The 21,296-nt window shown below is 43.3% G+C and overlaps 1 protein-coding gene across 14 annotated transcripts in view; it reads right to left on the reverse strand.

The window, feature by feature from the left end:
* The window catches only part of SLC4A11 (solute carrier family 4 member 11), a 244,348-nt gene that overhangs the window by 153,844 nt on the left and 69,208 nt on the right, over nt 1-21,296 (reverse strand). For 2 of the 14 annotated variants that reach the window (XM_038399703.2, XM_038399698.2), the window contains exon 1: nt 7,093-7,246. The exons of 5 other annotated variants lie outside the window; for them this stretch is intronic. Coding sequence is in view for 6 of the 9 variants with exons in the window: in XM_043512784.1 (XP_043368719.1) it covers nt 6,793-6,832 (40 nt within the window). In the remaining 3 variants the exon portion in view is untranslated. Of the gene's footprint in view, nt 1-6,792; nt 7,430-19,308; nt 19,812-21,296 lie in introns of those variants that run through there. 7 more of the 14 variants (XM_043512785.1, XM_043512786.1, XM_038399696.2 and 4 more) reach the window with 7 other exon arrangements.

Here is a 21,296-nt window from a genome sequence, read left to right on the forward strand (position 1 = left end):
GAGCAAGGATAACAACAACTGGTTACAAATAAACAAAAGTACAACACGCTTCTTAACAGGCTAAGTTTATCCTGTTAAAGTTAAGCCCCTGTCTAAAGCAGTTTCTCACCTAAAGCATCTGTGCAGCATCACTAGCCCTCTTGGCCAGGATCCAGCTTTCACGAATGCAACGAGCACTGTCGCACTGTCCGTTTTGCTTCCTCCTCTTCTACCCCAAAGTTCATTGTATTTGCACCCCTGGGACACGACAGGGCCTTGTAGCTTAGTCTCGGGTGTCTGCCCATCCCCCTGTTTGTACCATATGCAGATATAGCTTACAATGCGGTAATTTACATTTGACAGAAACACATCTCATCTCCTGTCTGGAAGAAACCTGTCTGTCAACTCTACCTGGTTACAGGCTTTAAAATATAATTCCAGTAGGTCTACATAACTTCTAAAAATATCAATCAGTATGTACATTTCCCAAAGATATCAATGACCAGCAGGATACAAGTTTTCATTTGATAACTTGCAAGACACCACTGACTGATAAATACAATGAAAACGGCACTAGGTGCAGTGAGTTTGTTCAGCTTGTTAGGAGTTGCTCATGCAGAGTAACGAGCCCTTTGCCAGCTGGCACCAATGCGTGCCACAGCAAAATCACTGGGCTTCCCCACAACCCAGGCCACTTATACAATCCCCCTCCACTCCCCAACTCAAAAACCTCTCCTCCCAGTCCCCCAGCCCTGTCAAACACCACCCAGGTAGCTCTCTGTGAAAATGCATGAGCATGTAACCAATAAACATGGTCAACAGAGTTAAGACTAAAAGAAAAGGAGTACTTGTGGCACCTTAGAGACTAACAAATTTATTAGAGCATAAGCTTTTGTGAGCTACAGCTCACTTCATTGGGTGCATTCCGATGAAGTTAAGACTGAACTCCTGCCTGGCTGTTCAGGAAGAGGGTAGAGAGATATGGAGGGTGGTTAGTTCCGGTTAGAAGGAAAACTGAAGAATGGAGTGTAGGGTCTGTAATAAACTGATGGAGTGTGGAATAATTGCTTATGGTTTGTATTGGTAGGATATGCAATCTAGCAACCTTTAGCTGTCAGTTAAAGTTTTCTGGAGGGGAATAATATAAAACCGAACAAAAAACCATCCTGCATGCTGATACACAACACGGTAAAGTATCTGGAAATGCTGCTCTTCTAGCCTACGTTTAAACACCATGCAAATGCAAAGAGAGAGCACAGGAAAAGCCTCAATTCTAGCTCTGCATCAGGCTGATAAGCCAGGTTAATATATTCAAGAGTTAGCAGTACTACGGTAGTTTTCAGGAATATCTCAAGGTGTACGTTTGTTGTGTACAATAAGCCTAAAATAGTCCCTAAAAAAACCCCATCCATCTATTCCCACTGGAATGGTCTGCGCACACGTTTGTTGTGTTATACATGCATATTAAACCCTGGGGCTCAATTAACCTCAAGGAGAGGTAGGGAATGAGCGAGACGAGTGCAGCATCTGGGATAGCAGAGATCATAAAGGGAAGACCAGGAATAAATATGCAACCTTTAAAATGGAACTACTTGCAGAGTATGGCACTCTGACAACATGACACCACTACAACAGGAGTCATCTCTGCTCCTCCCAACACGCTGGCAGGGGGGATCTGACCAAAAGCATCCAGGGAGGAGAAGAGAAAACCACCAGTCATACTGCAGTTGTCCCCAGCCACGCTGGAGTACAAGCAGTCAGACTACCGCTGCTTCTCGAGGATGGGAGAGGAGATTCCCTCTCTCCCACCTCCCCCATGCATACACAGTGGGGATAATTTGGCAGCTCACAATCCAAACAATACTGTTTGTGTCCGTACCAACAGCTATCGTTTAGCTACCATCTCCTGTCACTCCTCCCTCAGCCTCCCACCCCCTTATTAAGAGTCAAGCAGCAAGTCCCCAAGCCTCACCTCTGCGCATCTCCCCCTCCAGGTCCCCGGGTCCACGGACCCTGCTCCGAACCCTGTCCCTCCCCATTTCAACACCGATTCCTACTGCACTGCCATCTGTACCCGCCCCACCAACAGCCTCTGGCTCAGTCCAAAATGGGAGTCGGTCGGTCAATTTACATTTCTGAATGTTAACATGATGCATCCAACGAAGTGGGTATTCACCACAAAAGCTTATGCTCCAATATGTCTGTTAGTCTATAAGGTGCTGCAGGACTCTTTGCCGCTTTAACATGATTTTAATTATTCCTCAATATACACGTTTAAAAGAAGTAGCCAGAGTGCGACCCAGGGGTGACAGGGTAAAGACAGACAAACAAAAAGGTGGGAGGGGAGTCACACAAAATAGCCTTCCTGCCACTTTCACGCAGGGTTGCGTCTCACCATCCAGGCTGAATACAGAACAGGGGCTACCTACTAGATAGCCTGGTTCCAAAAGACACTAAAGGATGGATTGCCCCAGCTGTGGGGGCAGGGGCACAAAACATAAGTCCCTAACTTACAGTCTTCTGAGTTGTAAGCAACACAGTCCTTCTGTGGAAGAAGCAGATGGCCAGTATCCCCCATCCCCAGTTCGTCACTGCTCCCTGGCCTAGTCGAAAGAGCTTCCTCGCCCCGTTTCTTCCCTGGCTTCAAGGGGAAGAGAAGTGAGAGAGGATATCCTTGTAATCCCCATGCATCCTTCTCAGCCTTCTACTGCCTCATTTTATAGCCCTTCTTTAACGGACCCAAACCTTCTCTTTGTTAAACTAAGTAGATTGAACTCCTTGACTATCACTGGAAGGCAGGTTTTCTAATCCTTTTAGAGAAGAGCCATGAGCATGATTGATTAATCGTCCCCGATTTATCAATCTCCTTCTTGAATTGCAGGCACCAGAACCGGTGATAGAGTACACAGTCCTAAAGCACCATTGTCAAATACAGAAGGAACCTCCCTATTTTTACTCAGTATGCAGGGTCTCTTTAAAAAACACATTTTCTGATTTCTCTCCCGTGCCCCCAAGTTCCTCTGAAAGATTCAACAGTGGGACGATATGGGATGTGTGAAAATCTGCAGGATACAACAGCTGGCTACCTTAGGGACAGTCGGTGCAGTGTAGAGAGAGGAGTTATTTTAAAAATCAGGTTACAATGGAAAGCAAGTTTCAGCTCTGAGGGAGCTAATTCCACTCTATGACAAAACATTGTAATACTTATTCACCCTGCTGCCATTGGCATCTGCTGTAACCTTCTCTAAGTTCCTCCTCTGTTTTTTCCACCAAATGCATCCAATGAAGTGAGCTGTAGCTCACGAAAGCTTATGCTCTAATAAATTTGTTAGTCTCTAAGGTGCCACAAGTACTCCTTTTCTTTTTGCGAATACAGACTAACACGGCTGCTACTCTGAAACCTTCTCTAAGTTGGATTCCATACCCATGCTGTGAGACAGCCAGCCAAGGCTTTCTTGAATTTACCCCATGCCAACCTTTGCCACAATAAGACACATCAGGGAACCACAACAGGCCAAGTTATTTACTGTAAAAAAAAAAAAAAAATTCCTTAAAGTGGGATGCCTACTTGACAGTTGCTTGTGTAACGTGGATACTTCTTAGTAAACGTATCGGTCCATATCTAAGCAAAAGGCTTCCCATGTACTTGAATGGCTAAAGTCAGCTTTCAGTGTTTTTTGCCTTAAAAACAAAATCAAAAACCATTAGCTCTGAAGAGCCAGCCTCACTATGGGAGAGGGAACTGGATTCCAATCCCTTTTAAGTAAATAAACAATTCTGTGGACAGGACACAAGATTAGTTACACCTGGACAAACCCCACAGAAAGTAATAGGTTTGCACAGGTGGCACTCAGCTTAATTTGATGACAATGGGGTTGCACTGGTGTTTGTCAGTACAGTGTTGTTTGCAGGATCTCTGTTACAGATGATGATGAGGAGAAGGAGGAGGAGGAGGAGAAAGGAGGAAAGAATACAGCTCGACTCCCAGAACCCAGGGTGAGGTTACAGGGCTGGAAGCTAGAAAAAGACATTGTCCTAGCTGTAGATCGAGTAGAGTTGACAGAACACAGTGCCATGGTTACAGTTCCTGTTCACAGGATAGGAATATTTTAACAAAACAGACTCACTTCCAACAAAAAACTATTCTGCTGTAAATTGAAAACCTGCCCTCTGCTAAATCTTCACTACCTGCTGCAATAGCTCTCAGCACAGAGCTATCAAGCATCTGCTTTTCAAATACAGGCAGCACATAGGAACGGCCACACTGGGTCAGACCAATGGCCCGTATAGCCCAGTATCCGGTCTTCCGACAGTGGCCGATGACCCCTGGAGGTTAATGTCATATGCATTTTTTTTTAAAAAAAAAAATCTCAATTTATGTAATATAGTGTAACAGTTTTGTCTCATATATACTTAGCACACCTATATACTAGGTAAACGGTGTGGGGGAGGGACAATCTCATAATTCACTTAGAAGCATACAAATGTGAGTAATGAGGGCGTGTGGGGCAATTATATAAAAATAATTGCACACAAATATATGATGTGTCAGGAAAAGTCATTGACATGACTCTGGGCTAAACACAGTACTCATGATCCAGTCTGCTGATCATTCCCAGTAAGCATCAATAAAAGCATCATGTATTTTGCTTATTCCACAGTTTGGAAAAGTTCACTATTATTCCTTTTTTATCCCTCTGCTTCTAAAGCCGGGTTGCCTTAGTTATCATGACCCTCATTCAGTGTAAAAAAAAGTTGGTTTAATAACTTATGAAAGCCTCAAGTTCTCTACTATAGCTTTGCTATAAGCCAAGGCCATTTTAAAGGCCAACGTCTCCTGACCCATCAGCCCTACAAATAAGTTCTGTATTTATCTGGAAAGCCAGAAGCACAGTTCGAGTGTAAAGCTGGTGTTCTAACCATGTTTAATCATGGGATATCAGATCTTTAAGCAGTCAAGGACTGACTTGCCAATTCTGGGACTTCAAACCTGTCTACCTTTGGAGCAAGGGAGAAGAAAATATTTCTATTGCAGGTAATTGTTACAAAATCGCAGCTTCACGAAAGCCACTCAAAAAAGAAAAAAAGGAGTACTTGTGGCACCTTAGAGACTAACAAATTTATTAGAGCATAAGCTTTCGTGAGCTACAGCTCAATGCATCCGATGAAGTGAGCTGTAGCTCGCGAAAGCTTATGCTCAAATAAATTTGTTAGTCTCTAAGGTGCCACAAGTCCTCCTTTTCTTTTTGCGAATACAGACTAACACAGCTGCTACTCTGATCTCTGGATAACAGCAGAACTCTGACCAAAACACCCATTTAACACAGGCGGGTCCCCAAACTACTATGATGACAAGTTTTTTTTAACAGAGCTAACAAGTAGAGAAAGAGATGAGTAGGTAGCCAGAGAGAGAGAGAGAGAGAGAGAGAGCGAGCATATTTCTTTGGAAAACTGGTGTTCAAAGCAGGTCAAATAGTTTTTAAAAAGAGATACACAAAGATCACCAATGAACTGATCAGAAAAAAACACAAACACCACCAAAACTAAACAAAACAAAAACAAAACAAAATCTACAGGAAAAGTTCAAGTCCCAGTTCCAAGACGATGTTATTGCTACCTCTGAACTAAATCGTTCCTTTTATTCCAGAATGAACTTCCATTGAAAAACAGCTGTAAATCCAATGCCATTTAATTTAGCATAAAAAGCAACATTAAAGCAGCCATAGTGCTTTTCAAGGAAGTGCTGAGGATTTTTTTTTTAAATGGATAAGAGGGGGGAAAAAAAATAAAATCACACAACATTAAATTGGTCGTCCATTTGGTTGCGAAGAGTTCAGGATCATCAAGAACCTTATTTCAAACTGCATTTAAAGTTATTTAAGCGATTTGTTTCCAAACAGCCTTTCCAAAACTCAACTTCAGAAAACATTACTGGGGTTCTGCCAGCACCCATATACACACGCTAACCATCTGCAATCAGGTTAAATTGATCATCTTACAACTTTTATTCCGACTACTTTTATAAATACTACCTCAATTAGAAGCCAGGCTCTCATCTCTCCCTACTTTAGTTAGACACCCGATGCTAATTTCCCCTTCCCCCCCCCCATTACAACATATGCAAGCCCTACAGTACAACATAAACGTTTAAACTGCTAATTTATCCCCTGCTCTTCTGAAGGAAGCGGTTGTTTATTGTAATGTCATATCTGCACCAGTTTTGTTTAAATAGCTTCAACGGCGGTCAAATTAGCTCCATTTTGCAAACATGGTCTCTTCTATCTTACATCAGGCCACAACTCGCTTATAAACAAAAAGGGGTGGCAAAAAGAAAAAGAGGGGACTTGTGGCACCTTAGAGACCAACCACTTCATCGGATGCTGTGGCTCACGAAAGCTTATGCTCAAAAGACAGGCGTTAGCCTCCGGGGTGCCACAAGTCCCTCCTTTTCTTTTTGCGGGTGCAGACCCAGCCGGCGGCTACTCTGAAAGCAAACAAAAGGGTTGTAAACAATGATGCAACCTTCAGTCAAAACTTAAGGCTGGTTTTGCAATTTGGGGGCAGGGGAAACGGTGGGGGGGGGGGGGGAAGCGGCAAGCCGGGCGTGAGAACGAAACGCTCTTGCTCAGGCGGCTGCAACCGCCCGCCCCCTGAGCCCATCTCATTGCAATACAGGGAACCCCTCCTCGGTCAGCCTTGCACATCGCGCCTCCACATTGCTAGCATGCACCCCCCCCCCCCCTTTGCATGTTGCTATCTGAACTCGCGACCGCCCTCTCATCCCCGCTTGCCGCTCAGGTCTTTGCTCCTTACCACATGGCTGGAGGTGGAAAACACGCTTTGTTGCTGCCATTTCCGCCTGCCTCTCACCCCATCCCCTTCCTGACACTTGAAGGCTTCGGGAAAAGAAAGAAAGAAGCGCGGCCAACGCGGAAAGCCCGTGTGCAGCTAACGAGTGCGGGCTGAAAGGGGAAGAGACGGAGCGCAGCAGTGACAACCCCCCCCCGCGGCCCCCCGCCTGGGTCCTAGCGCGCCGCTGCTCTGCCCCTCCGAGCCCAGACCCGCCCCTCGCTCGCCGCCGGCCCGGACGCTGGAAGGTGTTTGCGGCCCCACCTGCTCTGATGAACCGCGAGGCCACCGCCCCGCCCTTCCCCACTCCATCGCCAGCGGTGGAGGAGCTAGTCTGCAACCCCCCCGCACTTTTAAGTTCTTCTTGCCAACGCCTTGAAGGGGCACCGTCAAGGTGCAATGTTTTTAACCGACTGATTCCAACCACAGGCACGTTTTCCGGGAGCCCTCCCCGCCCTTTAAAGAGCAGCTCCGGCAATAGCGTCTTGTCTTTGGGGGAGGGAAAAAAAAAAAAAAAAAAAAAAAAAAAGCAGCAGCTGGGGGCAGGAATTGCTTTCCTGCTCAGGTTTGTAAAGGTCTTTGGGGGGTAATCAGTTTCCCCTTCGCTAAGGGTTAGGGAAAGGGTGAAACTGACGATACACAAAGTAAAAAAGAAAAGGAGGACTTGTGGCCCCTCAGAGACTAACAAATGTATTAGAGCATAAGCTTTCGTGAGCTACAGCTCACTTCATCGGATCCGATCGGATGCATCGGCTGTAGCTCCCGAAAGCTTATGCTCTAATAAATGTGTTAGTCTCTAAGGGGCCACAAGTCCTCCTTTTCTTTTTGCGAATACAGACTAACACGGCTGCTACTCTGATACACAAAGTGCAATCAAATGCACGGAACAGACCGGCAAACCCAGAAACGTGATCTTGAGTGGGGCTTGGAACAAACAGCAGCTACTACATGTTCGGACACACGTGGGGTTGTTACTTTGACAATGCCCCTTTCGCTTTAAAAAGCAGGACCCCCAGGCACGTTTTCAGGTCTTCTCTTGAGTCCCAGGCGTGCAAGTTTTCTTACTGAACCCGTTCGGCAGTCACCATCATGATCTATTTGTTTGCCAGCGGAGCAGTGTTTGGTTTGCCTCACCATTATGCATTCTCACCAGAGAAGCGATAGATGAATAACTCTAGGGAGTGCGGAATGTAAAAGACAGAGGGTGTGGCTAAAGGTCTGTTGGTTAAATTTCAGCGTTGCATTCAAAGTTGCACTATAAAGAAATGGTAGGAAACTTAACGCTCAGACTCTGAAATGAAATAAGGTCTGAGTTTAAAGACTGGCCAGGGAAAGATGATGTCATCTTTAAAACATATAGAAGCAAAGTGAGAGAGTTTCAGGGTCTACATAAAAGCTTGATCTAACCAAGTTTTGGCTCTGGACCCCAAAATCATATTCTCTAAATAGACCTCATGTAGCTACAGCAATTACACCACAAAAATCCAGACCCCGACATATCCTGGCACTAGACTGCAACAAAACTCGTAACACACACCTGGATCCAACCAGTTACGGGGGGAGTTTTTGCCTGAAACCCCAAACTCGTACTCACTTAAATTAGCCAAGCACAGCTAGTATGAGTCCACCTGAAAAAATGAATGTATGAAAAACCAGGGCCCCCACACATTCTGGCATAACTGCACCACAAAAACCCTAGTCTGGCACCTGGATCCAGCTAACTTTTTGAACCATCCAAAAAAGCAAATAGCCCTAGTGTTAGTCCAACAGAAACATAGGGACCCTATGGCATCCTGGTAAAGGGTACTGGGGGAAAAAAAGAAACCCACACCTATCTAGTACCTAAATCCATTTGGAGTCAACTAGTTTTTGGCTTCAAATGGTAAAGAAGTTCACTCTCCAAACAGACAAGCATAACCACTTCCAGCACACAAGAAAAATCTACAGGTTTCAGAGTAGCAGCCGTGTTAGTCTGTATTCGCAAAAAGAAAAGGAGTACTTGTGGCACCTTAGAGACTAACAAATTTATTAGAGCATAAGCTTTCGTGAGCTACAGCTCACTTCATCGGATGCATTTGGTGGAAAAAACAGAGGAGAGATTTATATACACACACACAGAGAACATGAAACAATGGGTTTATCATACACACTGTAAGGAGAGTGATCACTTAAGATAAGCCATCACCAACAGCAGGGGGGGAAAGGAGGAAAACCTTTCATGGTGACTGTGATTATGGAAGGCACTGAATTTAGCCGTATAGAGTGGAAATCTGTCAACTTCATGAAAAAACTCGCACAGATACAGACAGACATCATCTTCCTCTCCAAATGCAAACAGATGGACATCATACCGAAAGGACTGAAGGTAAAAAATCCATTACAATCTACATACCACACAGACTATGCTGACAGCTTGTGCCACACACTCTCAAGGAAACTGCGGAACCACCTGATCAACATCCTCTACAGCAAACAGGGAAAGATTAAGAATGAGCTCTCAAAACTGGATACTCTCATAAAGAGCCAACCTTCCACACAAACTTCCTCGTGGCTGGACTTTACAAAAACTAGACAAGCCATTTACAAAACACACTTTGCTTCTCTACAAAAGAAAAAGGACACTAAGCTATCTAAACTACTATATGCCACAAGGGGCCACAACAATGGTTCCCGTAACCCACCCAGCAATATTGTTAATCTATCCAACTATACTCTTAGCCCAGCGGAAGAATCTGTCCTATCTCGGGGCCTCTCCTTTTGCCCCTCCACCCCCACGAACATGATACAGTTCTGTGGTGACCTAGAATCCTATTTTCGACGTCTCAGACTCAAGGAATATTTCCAACACACCTCTGACCAACATATTAACCCACAGAGACCTTCCTGCCAACACTACAAAAAGAAGGATTCTAGGTGGACTCCTCCTGAAGGTCGAAACAGCAGCCTGGATTTCTACATAGACTGCTTCCGCCAACGTGCACGAGCTGAAATTGTGGAAAAGCAGCATCGCTTACCCCATAACCTCAGCCATGCAGAACACAGTGCCATCCACAGCCTCAGAAACAACTCTGACATCATAATCAAAAAGGCTGACAAAGGAGGTGCTGTCGTCATCATGAATAGGTCAGAGTATGAACAAGAGGCTACTAGGCAGCTCTCCAACACCACTTTCTACAAGCCATTACCCTCTGATCCCACTGAGAGTTACCAAAAGAAACTACAGCATTTGCTCAAGAAACTCCCTGAAAAAGCACAAGAACAAATCCGCACAGACACACCCCTGGAGCCAGGACCTGGGGTATTCTATCTGCTACCCAAGATCCATAAACCTGGAAATCCTGGACGCCCCATCATCTCAGGCATTGGCACCCTGACAGCAGGATTGTCTGGCTATGTAGACTCCCTCCTCAGGCCCTTCGTTACCAGCACTCCCAGCTATCTTCGAGACACCACCGATTTCCTGAGGAAACTACAGTCCATTGGTGATCTTCCTAAAAACACCATCCTGGCCACTATGGATGTAGAAGCCCTCTACACCAACATTCCACACAAAGATGGACTACAAGCCGTCAGGAACAGTATCCCCGATACTGTCACGGCTAACCTGGTGGCAGAACTTTGTGACTTTGTCCTGACCCATAACTATTTCACATTTGGTGACAATGTATACCTTCAAATCAGCGGCACTGCGATGGGTACCCGCATGGCCCCACAGTATGCCAACATTTTTATGGCTGACTTAGAACAACGCTTCCTCAGCTCTCGTTCCCTAATGCCCCTACTCTACTTGCGCTACATTGATGACATCTTCATCATCTGGACCCATGGAAAAGAAGCTCTTGAGGAATTCCACCATGATTTCAACAATTTCCATCCCACCATCAACCTCAGCCTGGACCAGTCCACACAAGAGATTCACTTCCTGGACACTACGGTGCTAATAAGCGATGGTCACATAAACACCACCCTATATCGGAAACCTACTGACCGCTATTCCTACCTACATGCCTCTAGCTTTCATCCAGATCATACCACTCGATCCATTGTCTACAGCCAAGCGCTACGATATAACTGCATTTGCTCCAACCCCTCAGACAGAGACAAACACCTACAAGATCTCTATCATGCATTCCTACAACTACAGTACCCACCTGCTGAAGTGAAGAAACAGATTGACAGAGCCAGAAGAGTACCCAGAAGTCACCTACTACAGGACAGGCCCAACAAAGAAAACAACAGAACGCCACTAGCCATCACCTTCAGCCCCCAACTAAAACCCCTCCAACGCATCATCAAGGATCTACAACCTATCCTGAAGGACGAGCCATCGCTCTCTCAGATCTTGGGAGACAGACCAGTCCTTGCTTACAGACAGCCCCCCAATCTGAAGCAAATACTCACCAGCAACCACACACCACACAACAGAACCACTAACCCAGGAACCTATCCTTGCAACAAAGCCCGTTGCCAACTCTGTCCACATATCTATTCAGGGGATACCATCATAGGGCCTAATCACATCAGCCACACCACCAGAGGCTCGTTCACCTGCGCATCTACCAATGTGATATATGCCATCATGTGCCAGCAATGCCCCTCTGCCATGTACATTGGCCAAACTGGACAGTCTCTACGTAAAAGAATGAATGGACACAAATCAGACGTCAAGAATTATAACATTCAAAAACCAGTTGGAGAACACTTCAATCTCTCTGGTCACTCGATCACAGACCTAAGAGTGGCTATACTTCAACAAAAAAGCTTCAAAAACAGACTCCAACGAGAGACTGCTGAATTGGAATTAATTTGCAAACTGGATACAATTAACTTAGGCTTGAATAGAGACTGGGAATGGATGAGTCATTACACAAAGTAAAACTATTTCCCCATGGTATTTCTCCCTCCCACCCCACCCCCCACTGTTCCTCTGATATTCTTGTTAACTGCTGGAATTAGCCTACCTGCTTGTCACCATGAAAGGTTTTCCTCCTTCCCCCCCCTGCTGTTGGTGATGGCTTATCTTAAGTGATCACTCTCCTTACAGTGTGTATGATAAACCCATTGTTTCATGTTCTCTGTGTGTGTGTGTGTATATAAATCTCTCCTCTGTTTTTTCCACCAAATGCATCCGATGAAGTGAGCTGTAGCTCACGAAAGCTTATGCTCTAATAAATTTGTTAGTCTCTAAGGTGCCACCAGTACTCCTTTTCTTTTTAAGAAAAATCTAGACTCCTTGTGTCCAAAGCAAACATGAGACGGAGAGTTGGGTGTTCTGTTTTTGATCAGATCGTGTTTGGTTTTAGCTGATGAATTCATTTAAAAATACTGATTTGTGGTTCCACTAACATTTCTCTGATGCTGCATAAATTAATGATTGTTAGTTTAATGGCTTAAAACCTGCAGTCTTAATCATTTAACCTTCATTTCCAGTTTGGATCTGGTTTATACCTGAACCTACTGAGTGGAAGTATTCAGAATCACCCGGGGTCCTATATTGGAAAGTGGTGAGCTCTTAGTTCTCATTGACTTCAGTGGGCACTAATGGCCTTGCAGAAATCAGTCCCTTGGATAGCGTATGGAGAAAGCCAGCGGACATCAGATAGTCAAACAGAATTTCAGAGTAGCAGCCGTGCTCGTCTGTATTCGCAAAAAAGAAAAGGAGGACTTGTGGCACCTTAGAGACTAACAAATTTATTTGAGCATAAGCTTTCGTGAGCTACAGCTCACTTCATTGGATGCATTCGGTGGAAAATACAGTGAGGAGATTTATATACACACACAGAGAACATGAAACAATGGGTTTTATCATACACACTGTAAGGAGAGTGATCACTTAAGATGAATCATCATAAGCAGGAAAGAGGGGCGGAAGGAGGAAAACCTTTTGTGGTGATAATCAAGGTGGGCCATTTCCAGCAGTTAACCAGAACCTCTGAGGAACAGTAGGGGGTGGGGTGGGGGGAGAAATAACATGGGGAAATAGTTTTACTTTATGTAATAACCCATCCACTCCCAGTCTCTATTCAAGCCTAAGTTAATTGTATCCAGTTTGCAAATTAATTCCAATTCAGCAGTCTCTCATTGGAGTCTGTTTTTGAAGTTTTTTTGTTGAAGGATAGCCAGTCTCAGGTCTGTAATCGTGTGACCAGAGAGATTGAAGTGTTCTCCGACTGGTTTTTGAATGTTATAATTCTTGATGTCTGATTTGTGCCCATTTATTCTTCACTCTCTCAGATCTTGGGAGAAAGGCCAGTCCTTGCTTACAGACAGCCCCCCAGTCTGAAGCAAATACTCACCAGCAACCACACACCACACAACAGATCCACTAACCCAGGAACTTATCCTTGCAACAAAGCCCGTTGCCAACTCTGCCCATATATCTATTCAGGGGACACCATCATAGGGCCTAATCACATCAGCCACACTATCAGAGGCTCATTCACCTGTGCATTTACCAATGTGATATATGCCATCACGTGCCAGCAATGCCCCTCTGCCATTTTAATTGGTCAAACTGGACAGTCTCTACGTAAAAGAATAAATGGACACAAATCAGATGTCAAGAATAACATTCAAAAACCAGTCGGAGAACACTTCAATCTCTCCGGTCACACGATTACAGACCTGAGAGCGGCTATCCTTCAACAAAAAAAACTTCAAAAACAAACTCCAACGAGAGACTGCTAAATTGGAATTAATGTCAAATAGAATTGTATGTACTTGTATGGTATTTTCATGTAATGAAATCAAAGAGACAAGGTAGGAGAGGGAATATCTTTTACCTCACCTAGCTTGTCTCTCATATATCCTGGGACCGACACAGCTACAAGAACATTGCAAATAACTCAAAGATTCATTTAACAGTGCCAAGATCCAATTTTGTCCTCAGGCACCAGGCAGCTTTCTTTGATGGTGAAGGGGAAGCATGTGCACTTCATTGAAAGCAGAACAGGGTTCTTTATTATTTGGTAACTAAAATTATATTGGTGACAAATGATCAACTTCCTTTTTCCTTTCCACCCAGAGTGATAAAACTTGGTTCACTTCTTGGTCACCTTTGATCTTAATTGCTTTAAGTTACTGCTCTCTGGGCTCACCCTCTCCTGCTTCCAAACAATCTGAAGTTCTGCAGCTGTCCTCATAATTTCCTCTTGCCATTCTGATTTTGTCACTTTCCTCCTCCAACATTCGCTCTCTAACTTCCAGTTCAAACACTTTGGCTTGGTTAAAAGGAGGTTGGAGATTTCTGATAACCGGCTCAGTGACGAGGACGAGGCAGAAGCAAATCTGCAGGGGAATCGAGGAGAAAGCCAGCGCAGAGCAAAAAATATAGCATGCTCAGGTAGTATGGTGGGTGATGGGGCTGTAACTGGAAGGGTAGGAAGGAGTTTGAGGGTTTTTTAGATTAAGGAAAACCAGAGAATGTTTGCAGTAGTAAAGAAAAAAAAAAAGCCATGAAGCCTTCACACCAGAAAATTGCAGGTTTAACTTTAGTCATAAGAACGGCCACACTGGGTCAGACAAAAGGTCCATCTAGCCCAGTATCCTGTCTTCCGACAGTGGCCAAAGCCAGGTGCCCCAGAGGGAATGAAGAGAACAGGTAATCATCAAGTGATCCATCCCCTGTGGCCCATTCCCAGCTTCTGGCAAACAGAGGCTAGGGACACCATCCCTGCCCATCTTGGCTAATAACCATTGATAGACCTATCCTCCATGAATTTATCTAGTTCATTTTTGAACCCTGTTATAGTCCATTTTGAATACCTCTGCATGGACCTTTGATATATTTTGAGTGGCTTATTCCTGTTTACCTTAAACCAGCTCCTAATTGACCTAAGCTAAACCAAAGTAAGAATGTCTGCAGCCTCTTTTTTTGCAGTTTAACTAAAGTGATTTTTTTAATGAGTCGGTGTAACCTTTCTCATGTAAACAAGGCCTGCGATACAAATGAAAGACCACATGAGTGATCAACAGACAAGATAGGGTCAAGGCTAAAGGCTGACTGGTGAGGCATGGCTAGCAGTAGGAGGGGTTATCAGAAGCTGGGAAGAAGGAAGGAAGGAAGAACGCAGGGCAGGAAGGAAAGGACAGATGGGAGAGAAAGAGAGAGAGAGAGAGAGAGAGAGAGAGAGAGATGGGTAAGTATTTGTCAACTTCTTCAATAAGAAAATGGCTGCCTCCCAAAATGATCCTGGGCTTCCAGTCAGGAGGGCAAAGGAGAAGGTTTGAGGAAAGAATCAAAAGGCAGGAATCTGTTGAGAGAGACACTACGCAGCTTTTAGCGACACAGCTGTGCTGCTAAAAGGCGTGCAGTGTCGCCACTGTTTGTTGGCAAGAGACAGTTCGCCTGCTGACAAAAAACTTCCACCCCCAATGAGCGACAAAGTGCTGTTCACACCAGCGCTTGCCGTCGACAAAACTTTTGTCTGTGTATGTGTGTGCGCGCACGCATGACAGAAGTTGTGTCTTTCACTTGCCAGTGTGGACAAAGCCTCAGAAAGAGGTGCAGTGTGCTCAGCTGACTGACTGCAGGAAGGGTCCAGATAGAGAGCAGCAAAGAAGTCCTTCAGCCCATAAGTACCTCTGACAAGAGGATTGAGTGATCAGATGAGGAGAGAGCAAAACTGTAAGAAAAATATGGTCAGAAAGATGCAACTCAGTGACTGAGGGAACTAGAGAATTAGCTAAACTGGTAAGTGGCAGAATAGACCCAGACCTAGGAGTAAGATGGAGAAAGTTAGGCCGCATGAGTGAGAGGCTGTGGAGATAGAACATCAACCTGGACAATAAATTCTTCCAGAAACAGGGGGGTGGGAGGGAGGGTGTTGGAATGAGGGAAACCTGCACCCTGAGAAATGATGAAAAAGGAAAATCTGCATCTGCAGTAGGTCAAAGTGTGGCTGGTTAATTCTGGAGAATCACTTCCTTTGAAGAACAGTCCAGTCCCCTTCTCTTTGCTAACCATATGAAATGGGCAGTAATATGCTGGTAATAATTCACCATGGTTCTCCCATTAACATTTCCCCCTGGCCTGTCAGACATTGCTGGAAATGTTTAGCCTTCTTCCTACACTCCAGAGTGACTAGATAATGATAGCAGTACATCATGTCCAGCGTCTGTCATCTGAAGCTGGGTACTGAAGTGGAGAGGTTTTTTTCTTTTTTAAAAACACCTCTACCTTCAATTTGATCCATTCCAAAGGCTCAGATCTAGCTCTTCATGTGTATTTCTATGAGCCCCAAGATACAATCTACATAGGGGTAAGTTTAGTCATTTCAATGCAGGAGAGCAAGCTCCATGAGAGACAGGGAACCCAACACAGTCCCCACCCCTTCTGGTCAGAAGAAGAGTTTTAACGACAGCATCCAGTGAGACCCCTTCACCCTCTTCAGCATATCACCGGTTTGGAGCAGAGGATGACAAAAAAGCAGCTTACTTCAGAGAGTTTAACACAGTGGCTAGGGGCTTACGACCCTCTTGAACAGAATATTTGGATAAAGATTTTAACACTCCAACACCAGCTTACATTTACCTGTGTAAGTGGTATGATTTGGGAGTTCATTTGGAGAAGAATGTATATTTCTCTGAGAGTTTAGACACACATATGGTATTGCACATACAGCATAAATTAAAAGATCCTATTGCCAAGTATACGCAAGGGGAATACTTAAAGGAGTTGAAAAACATTTACTTACCATTTTTGTATTTAAATTCACAAGCTTAACTTCACTTTTTTCCCCTCTTAGAACAGAGTCAATGTCCTTCATTTACAAATGGAGCACACCAAATATTGGAAAGAAAGGAGCAGGGGGTGAGGAGGCAACAAGCACTCTCAACCCAAATCAGCATTGCTTTCTACTTGTACAAAACACCCTTCAATTCCCCTCTATCACTGTTGAAAGATACCCCATTAGAGCCTACTTGGAAGTGCTAAATGCTATTACACATGAAAAATAAGAGATGAAGGAAAATGGAGGAACAATGGCTACTACAAGGAGTGGTTCCATAGGAGACAAAATACCAGCTACTATTTGGTACGCAAGAGGTACATGTGTATGCTATGGACAGGTTTGTTCACTGACTGTCTGTCAAGTGAGTACTCACCAGGCCAGATCTTCGTTAGCGATATGTGACAAGGTAATAGCCCTGTGCAGTCAGCTTCTGCTCTCCCTCTGAAGCAAGCAGCTTACAGCAAGGGGCTAGATTCACACACGGGACTTAAAGAAAAGGAGTACTTGTGGCACCTTAGAGACTAACAAATTTATTAGAGCATAAGCTTTCGTGAGCTACAGCTCACTTCATCGGATCCGATCGGATGCAAGTGAGCTGTAGCTCACGAAAGCTTATGCTCAAATAAATTTGTTAGTCTCTAAGGTGCCACAAGTACTCCTTTTCTTTTTGCGAATACAGACTAACACGGCTGCTACTCTGAAACACGGGACTTAGGAGCTCATGTCCAACATTTAAGTGCTACTGCCATGCACAAAACTATGCTCAGTTACTGCCTGACTGGAATTTGGGTGCCTGTGTTTCCACTGGCAATGTTCCCTAGGCACCCACATTTCTGCACAAAGCTGCCACGATCCTGACACCACCAAGCTGCTTGGTGGGAGTCACAAACTAGGCATTCCCCCCACCTATCGTGCCTGCAGGGTCTGATCAGCTGTGCTCTGAATACACAAAACTACCCAATAGGTGACAACTCCCAATAGCACGGTGGTTAGAGTGATAGTCTAGAAATGTAGAAGACTAGAGTTCAAATCCTCGCTTTGCCTGATTCAGAGCAGGGATTTGAATTTGAATCTCCCATACCCCAGTTTAGGCCCCTAACTCACCAGACTTTTGGGTATTCTAGTGTGTGTCTCAAACTCTCCTGTTGATGCTGTTCTACTATGGCCCACTGAATATTTATTGATACAAAGTAGAAGATCCTTGTTTCACCTGTTATATGAAGCCTTGGACCAGACAAAACACTGAAGGGTATTTGTAGAGAACCATCATGTTCTGGCAGGGGTATAACTGGATGAGTCAAACAACAAAAGAGGTGGTCAGTTTGCTGTTCCTCTTTGCCCTGCTCTGTATTAGGCAATTGAAAGGATACAATGGAATTAAAAAGGCAACAAATTTATAGAACATATAAAATGGGAAAAAATAACTAGCCTGTGGAACTCACTGCTGCAGGATATGCTTGTGGAAAACAGCCTGTGGCCAAATTCTGGCCTCAGATACATGGATATGGCTGACTCCTAGTTTTGTATCTCCAGATGAAGGCAACATTTGGCCCATAGCATGGGCTACACACCATGGCAAGAGTATAGGCTTGAACATCACATTTTCTTATTGTAGCTGTTACTTTAACTAAGACGTGTGTTTTTGGTATTTTAATAAAGACAGCCACTATCAAGTCCTTTGAGGCATGTCTATATTCATGGACGATTGACACAATAGAATACAGGGTCTCCATCTGAGCCATTACTCACTATATCCTGTAAGCAGCTGCTATAAGGGAGCGGAGGGGTCTTTAAATATACAGATTATCAACATGATAGGTGCCAATGGCTCCATTTCTCTGCCATTAATATGCTCTCGAGAGCTTTAATGCTTCTCATCATTATGGTCTAATGTATCAACTGGAGTTCAAATATTTGAGAAATATACTATAAGTAAGTTACATATTACCACTTACATGTAGCCTAAAGGAAAGTTACTTCCCACTTATTGTGTCTGGCATAGTCTTTCATCCAGAAAAGAAAAAAAGTTTATATTATGCTGCTTCTGGTGGGTGAAGTCAAATTAGCATAATATGGATATTTCTTTCATAATGATAACAATATAGATCCCAGTACAAAAGCTGCAACCGCACAAGGCGGGTAGCTGATTTTTCAACCTTATTTTGGGCAGCGGTAGAAAATTTTTCCTTTACTCTGAAAAGAAATCACCAGCTGTTCTCGTGCAAAAGCTGAATTTAAAACTTCAAATTACCTGGGTCCTGTTGTCAGCAATCTATTCTTTGTTCCTGTTAGCTATGGCTCCAACTACGGGCTGGCTTTTACTATTGTTGGAGGCAGCTTGCTCTAGCTAAGGAGTTACTGTGGAGTTTGTTTAGTTATTTTAGAACTTGGTAATGCACCATCTAGGAATAATAAATGATGGTTCTTATCTAAGATTTGCCTTTACTCAAGGTATTATAAAGCTCAATGTTCAGACAACCAGATCAAGTCCAAAATGATGTCATGTTTATTTTATATACTAGTACAACTTAAAGAACAACCCAGCTGTAAAAGTGATAAAAAAAACTGGAAGAACACTAAATTATTAGCAATGACATCAGATGACCTAAAACAAGATTCTAATTTATTTAGTTTTTATTAAAAACAATTACTACTTCTATTCTTATTTTAAAACATTTGTGTGTGAAAAAATACCTGTTTTCCTTGCCAGATTATACTAAATTAAGATATAGGAGGAAACAGACTTTACCTGGTACCTTCGCAAACATCATCAGGGAGAGCCGAGAGCCATATAACACTGCGTTTTTATGTGGAGCAGAAAGAATGCATTGAAAATGGCGAGCAAAAATCTAACCAGGAAAGACATCTTTCGTGTAAAACAATGCTTTCAGCAGCCCAAGACTTCTTATCAGCAGGTTCACAAGGACTTGCAATGAAGAAAAGCTGTACAGACACAGAACGACTCTAGCAGTTTTTAGATTGGCTAAATACTCTATGACAAAGAAGAATCATATGCTGGGATGTGGTTTTGAAAAATCTTCATACTTGGGGATAGTGCCTTTCATCCTGCCGAGCAGACTTAACAGCTGCTGGCAGTCTGCTAACAGTGAGTGCAAGAAGAGCAAAATAACTAACTCACGTCAAGGTGCTTCGTACAAAACAACGTCAAAGCGGTTCACTCGCCAGCACGCCACATTGCGGTTTGCTGAGAACATTTTGTCTGATACTTTTCCCCTAACCCAAGGTGAAAGTCCATTCTTTAATTTTCTCTTTTCTATATGCTGCACTTAGGCATTAGTATTAGATTAGGAGTACATGTAGTGGGGATGCATTGGATTCCCAAGCTAAGTGGCTGTAACTGTACATATTTAATCAAAAAACTGTACAATTCCATGTCACTGTGATAGTTGGTAAAATATGATACAATAAAAACAGGCCTCAGAAAGATGAGGAAGCCAAGATAGCCAGCCCCAAAATCTTGTTTTGCAGGATCTGACATCACAGTTTCACTTTACATCTGCACCATACCCAATTAGCTCAATTACCTCTGTCCTTAGGAGCACCTCTGTTCTCTCAGCTCCTATTGAATACAATGATTGCTGCATTCATCTTCAGGTGGGAACTTGACCCAATGCATATCAAGGTGTCACTTCAAAGGGGGACATCAACTTTAAAAAACGAACAAAAACTCCCCCCCCCCAATGTTCGACACTTATATCAATAGCAAAAATGTAAACAGCAAAGATTTCTGTAACGGTTTACTTCCTGCACTGGACAGCACTTTATATAGTCAGTTTCACTGTCTGTATGTTTGTAGGATGCAGCAACACTGGAGGGGAAAGCACTTTAAACTAAGAAACGAAACAGGATAGTTTAAATACAAACAAAATGGCAAAGCACCTCAAGGGCAGGTGTAGGGCCTGAAACTTAATGGTTTTTTTTTTTTTAATTATTCACATTTTAAATGGATGGAGTCTCTAAGCAGAATTTTTGGAATATACTGTCAACAAGAGTAAATCTTAGTTAGTAACATCTTGGACTGTAAAATAAGAAATGGATTAATATAGACACACATTTCATTTTCATCATTTATGGGGTAAATCACCAGTTGGTATAAATTGTCATTGCTTCCTTGACTTCACCAGAGATGACAATTTATACTTCCTTTCTGTAGATCACTTATCTTGGACAATGAAAAGAACTTAATTGGTTTAATTTTTGGTTATAGTCAGTTTCAGAGTTACTTAAATTTAAACATACCCTAGAAAGAGTTGTAAGTTGTCATAGATTTTTGTAGCTACAAGACATTTTTTTGAAATACACACCAACAAAATCAAAGGGTCATATCAGCCTATTGATTGTTAAAGCGAGCTCTCCATTTAAATAAATTATGAAAATTGCTGAGCGATCAATGGCATAGAGCCCAAAATTTGGGCCCTGAAAATGCTGGGAAGCTTTGCTTTATTTATGTAGCCTTAAAAGATGCAGTCATGGCCAGAAATTAATAGCTTACACTACTTATAAGACATTACAGTCTAGATCTGTAACCACAACTTTAACATAAAGACTTAAGTAAAGGAATGAATAATATTAAATTCAAAATTACTTAGAATTTTGAAATCAGACTCCCAGCCTCAAAATCAATCACACTGCTGTGCAAGCTAAATGAAACCAAGTTCTTTTGAAGTTACAAAGTTGTATTTTTAACTATTACAACCACAAATTGTATTAAATGGC

This window comes from Dermochelys coriacea, chromosome 4 (genome assembly GCF_009764565.3).
Source record: "Dermochelys coriacea isolate rDerCor1 chromosome 4, rDerCor1.pri.v4, whole genome shotgun sequence".
In the NCBI taxonomy this organism is placed as follows: Eukaryota; Metazoa; Chordata; order Testudines; family Dermochelyidae; genus Dermochelys; species Dermochelys coriacea.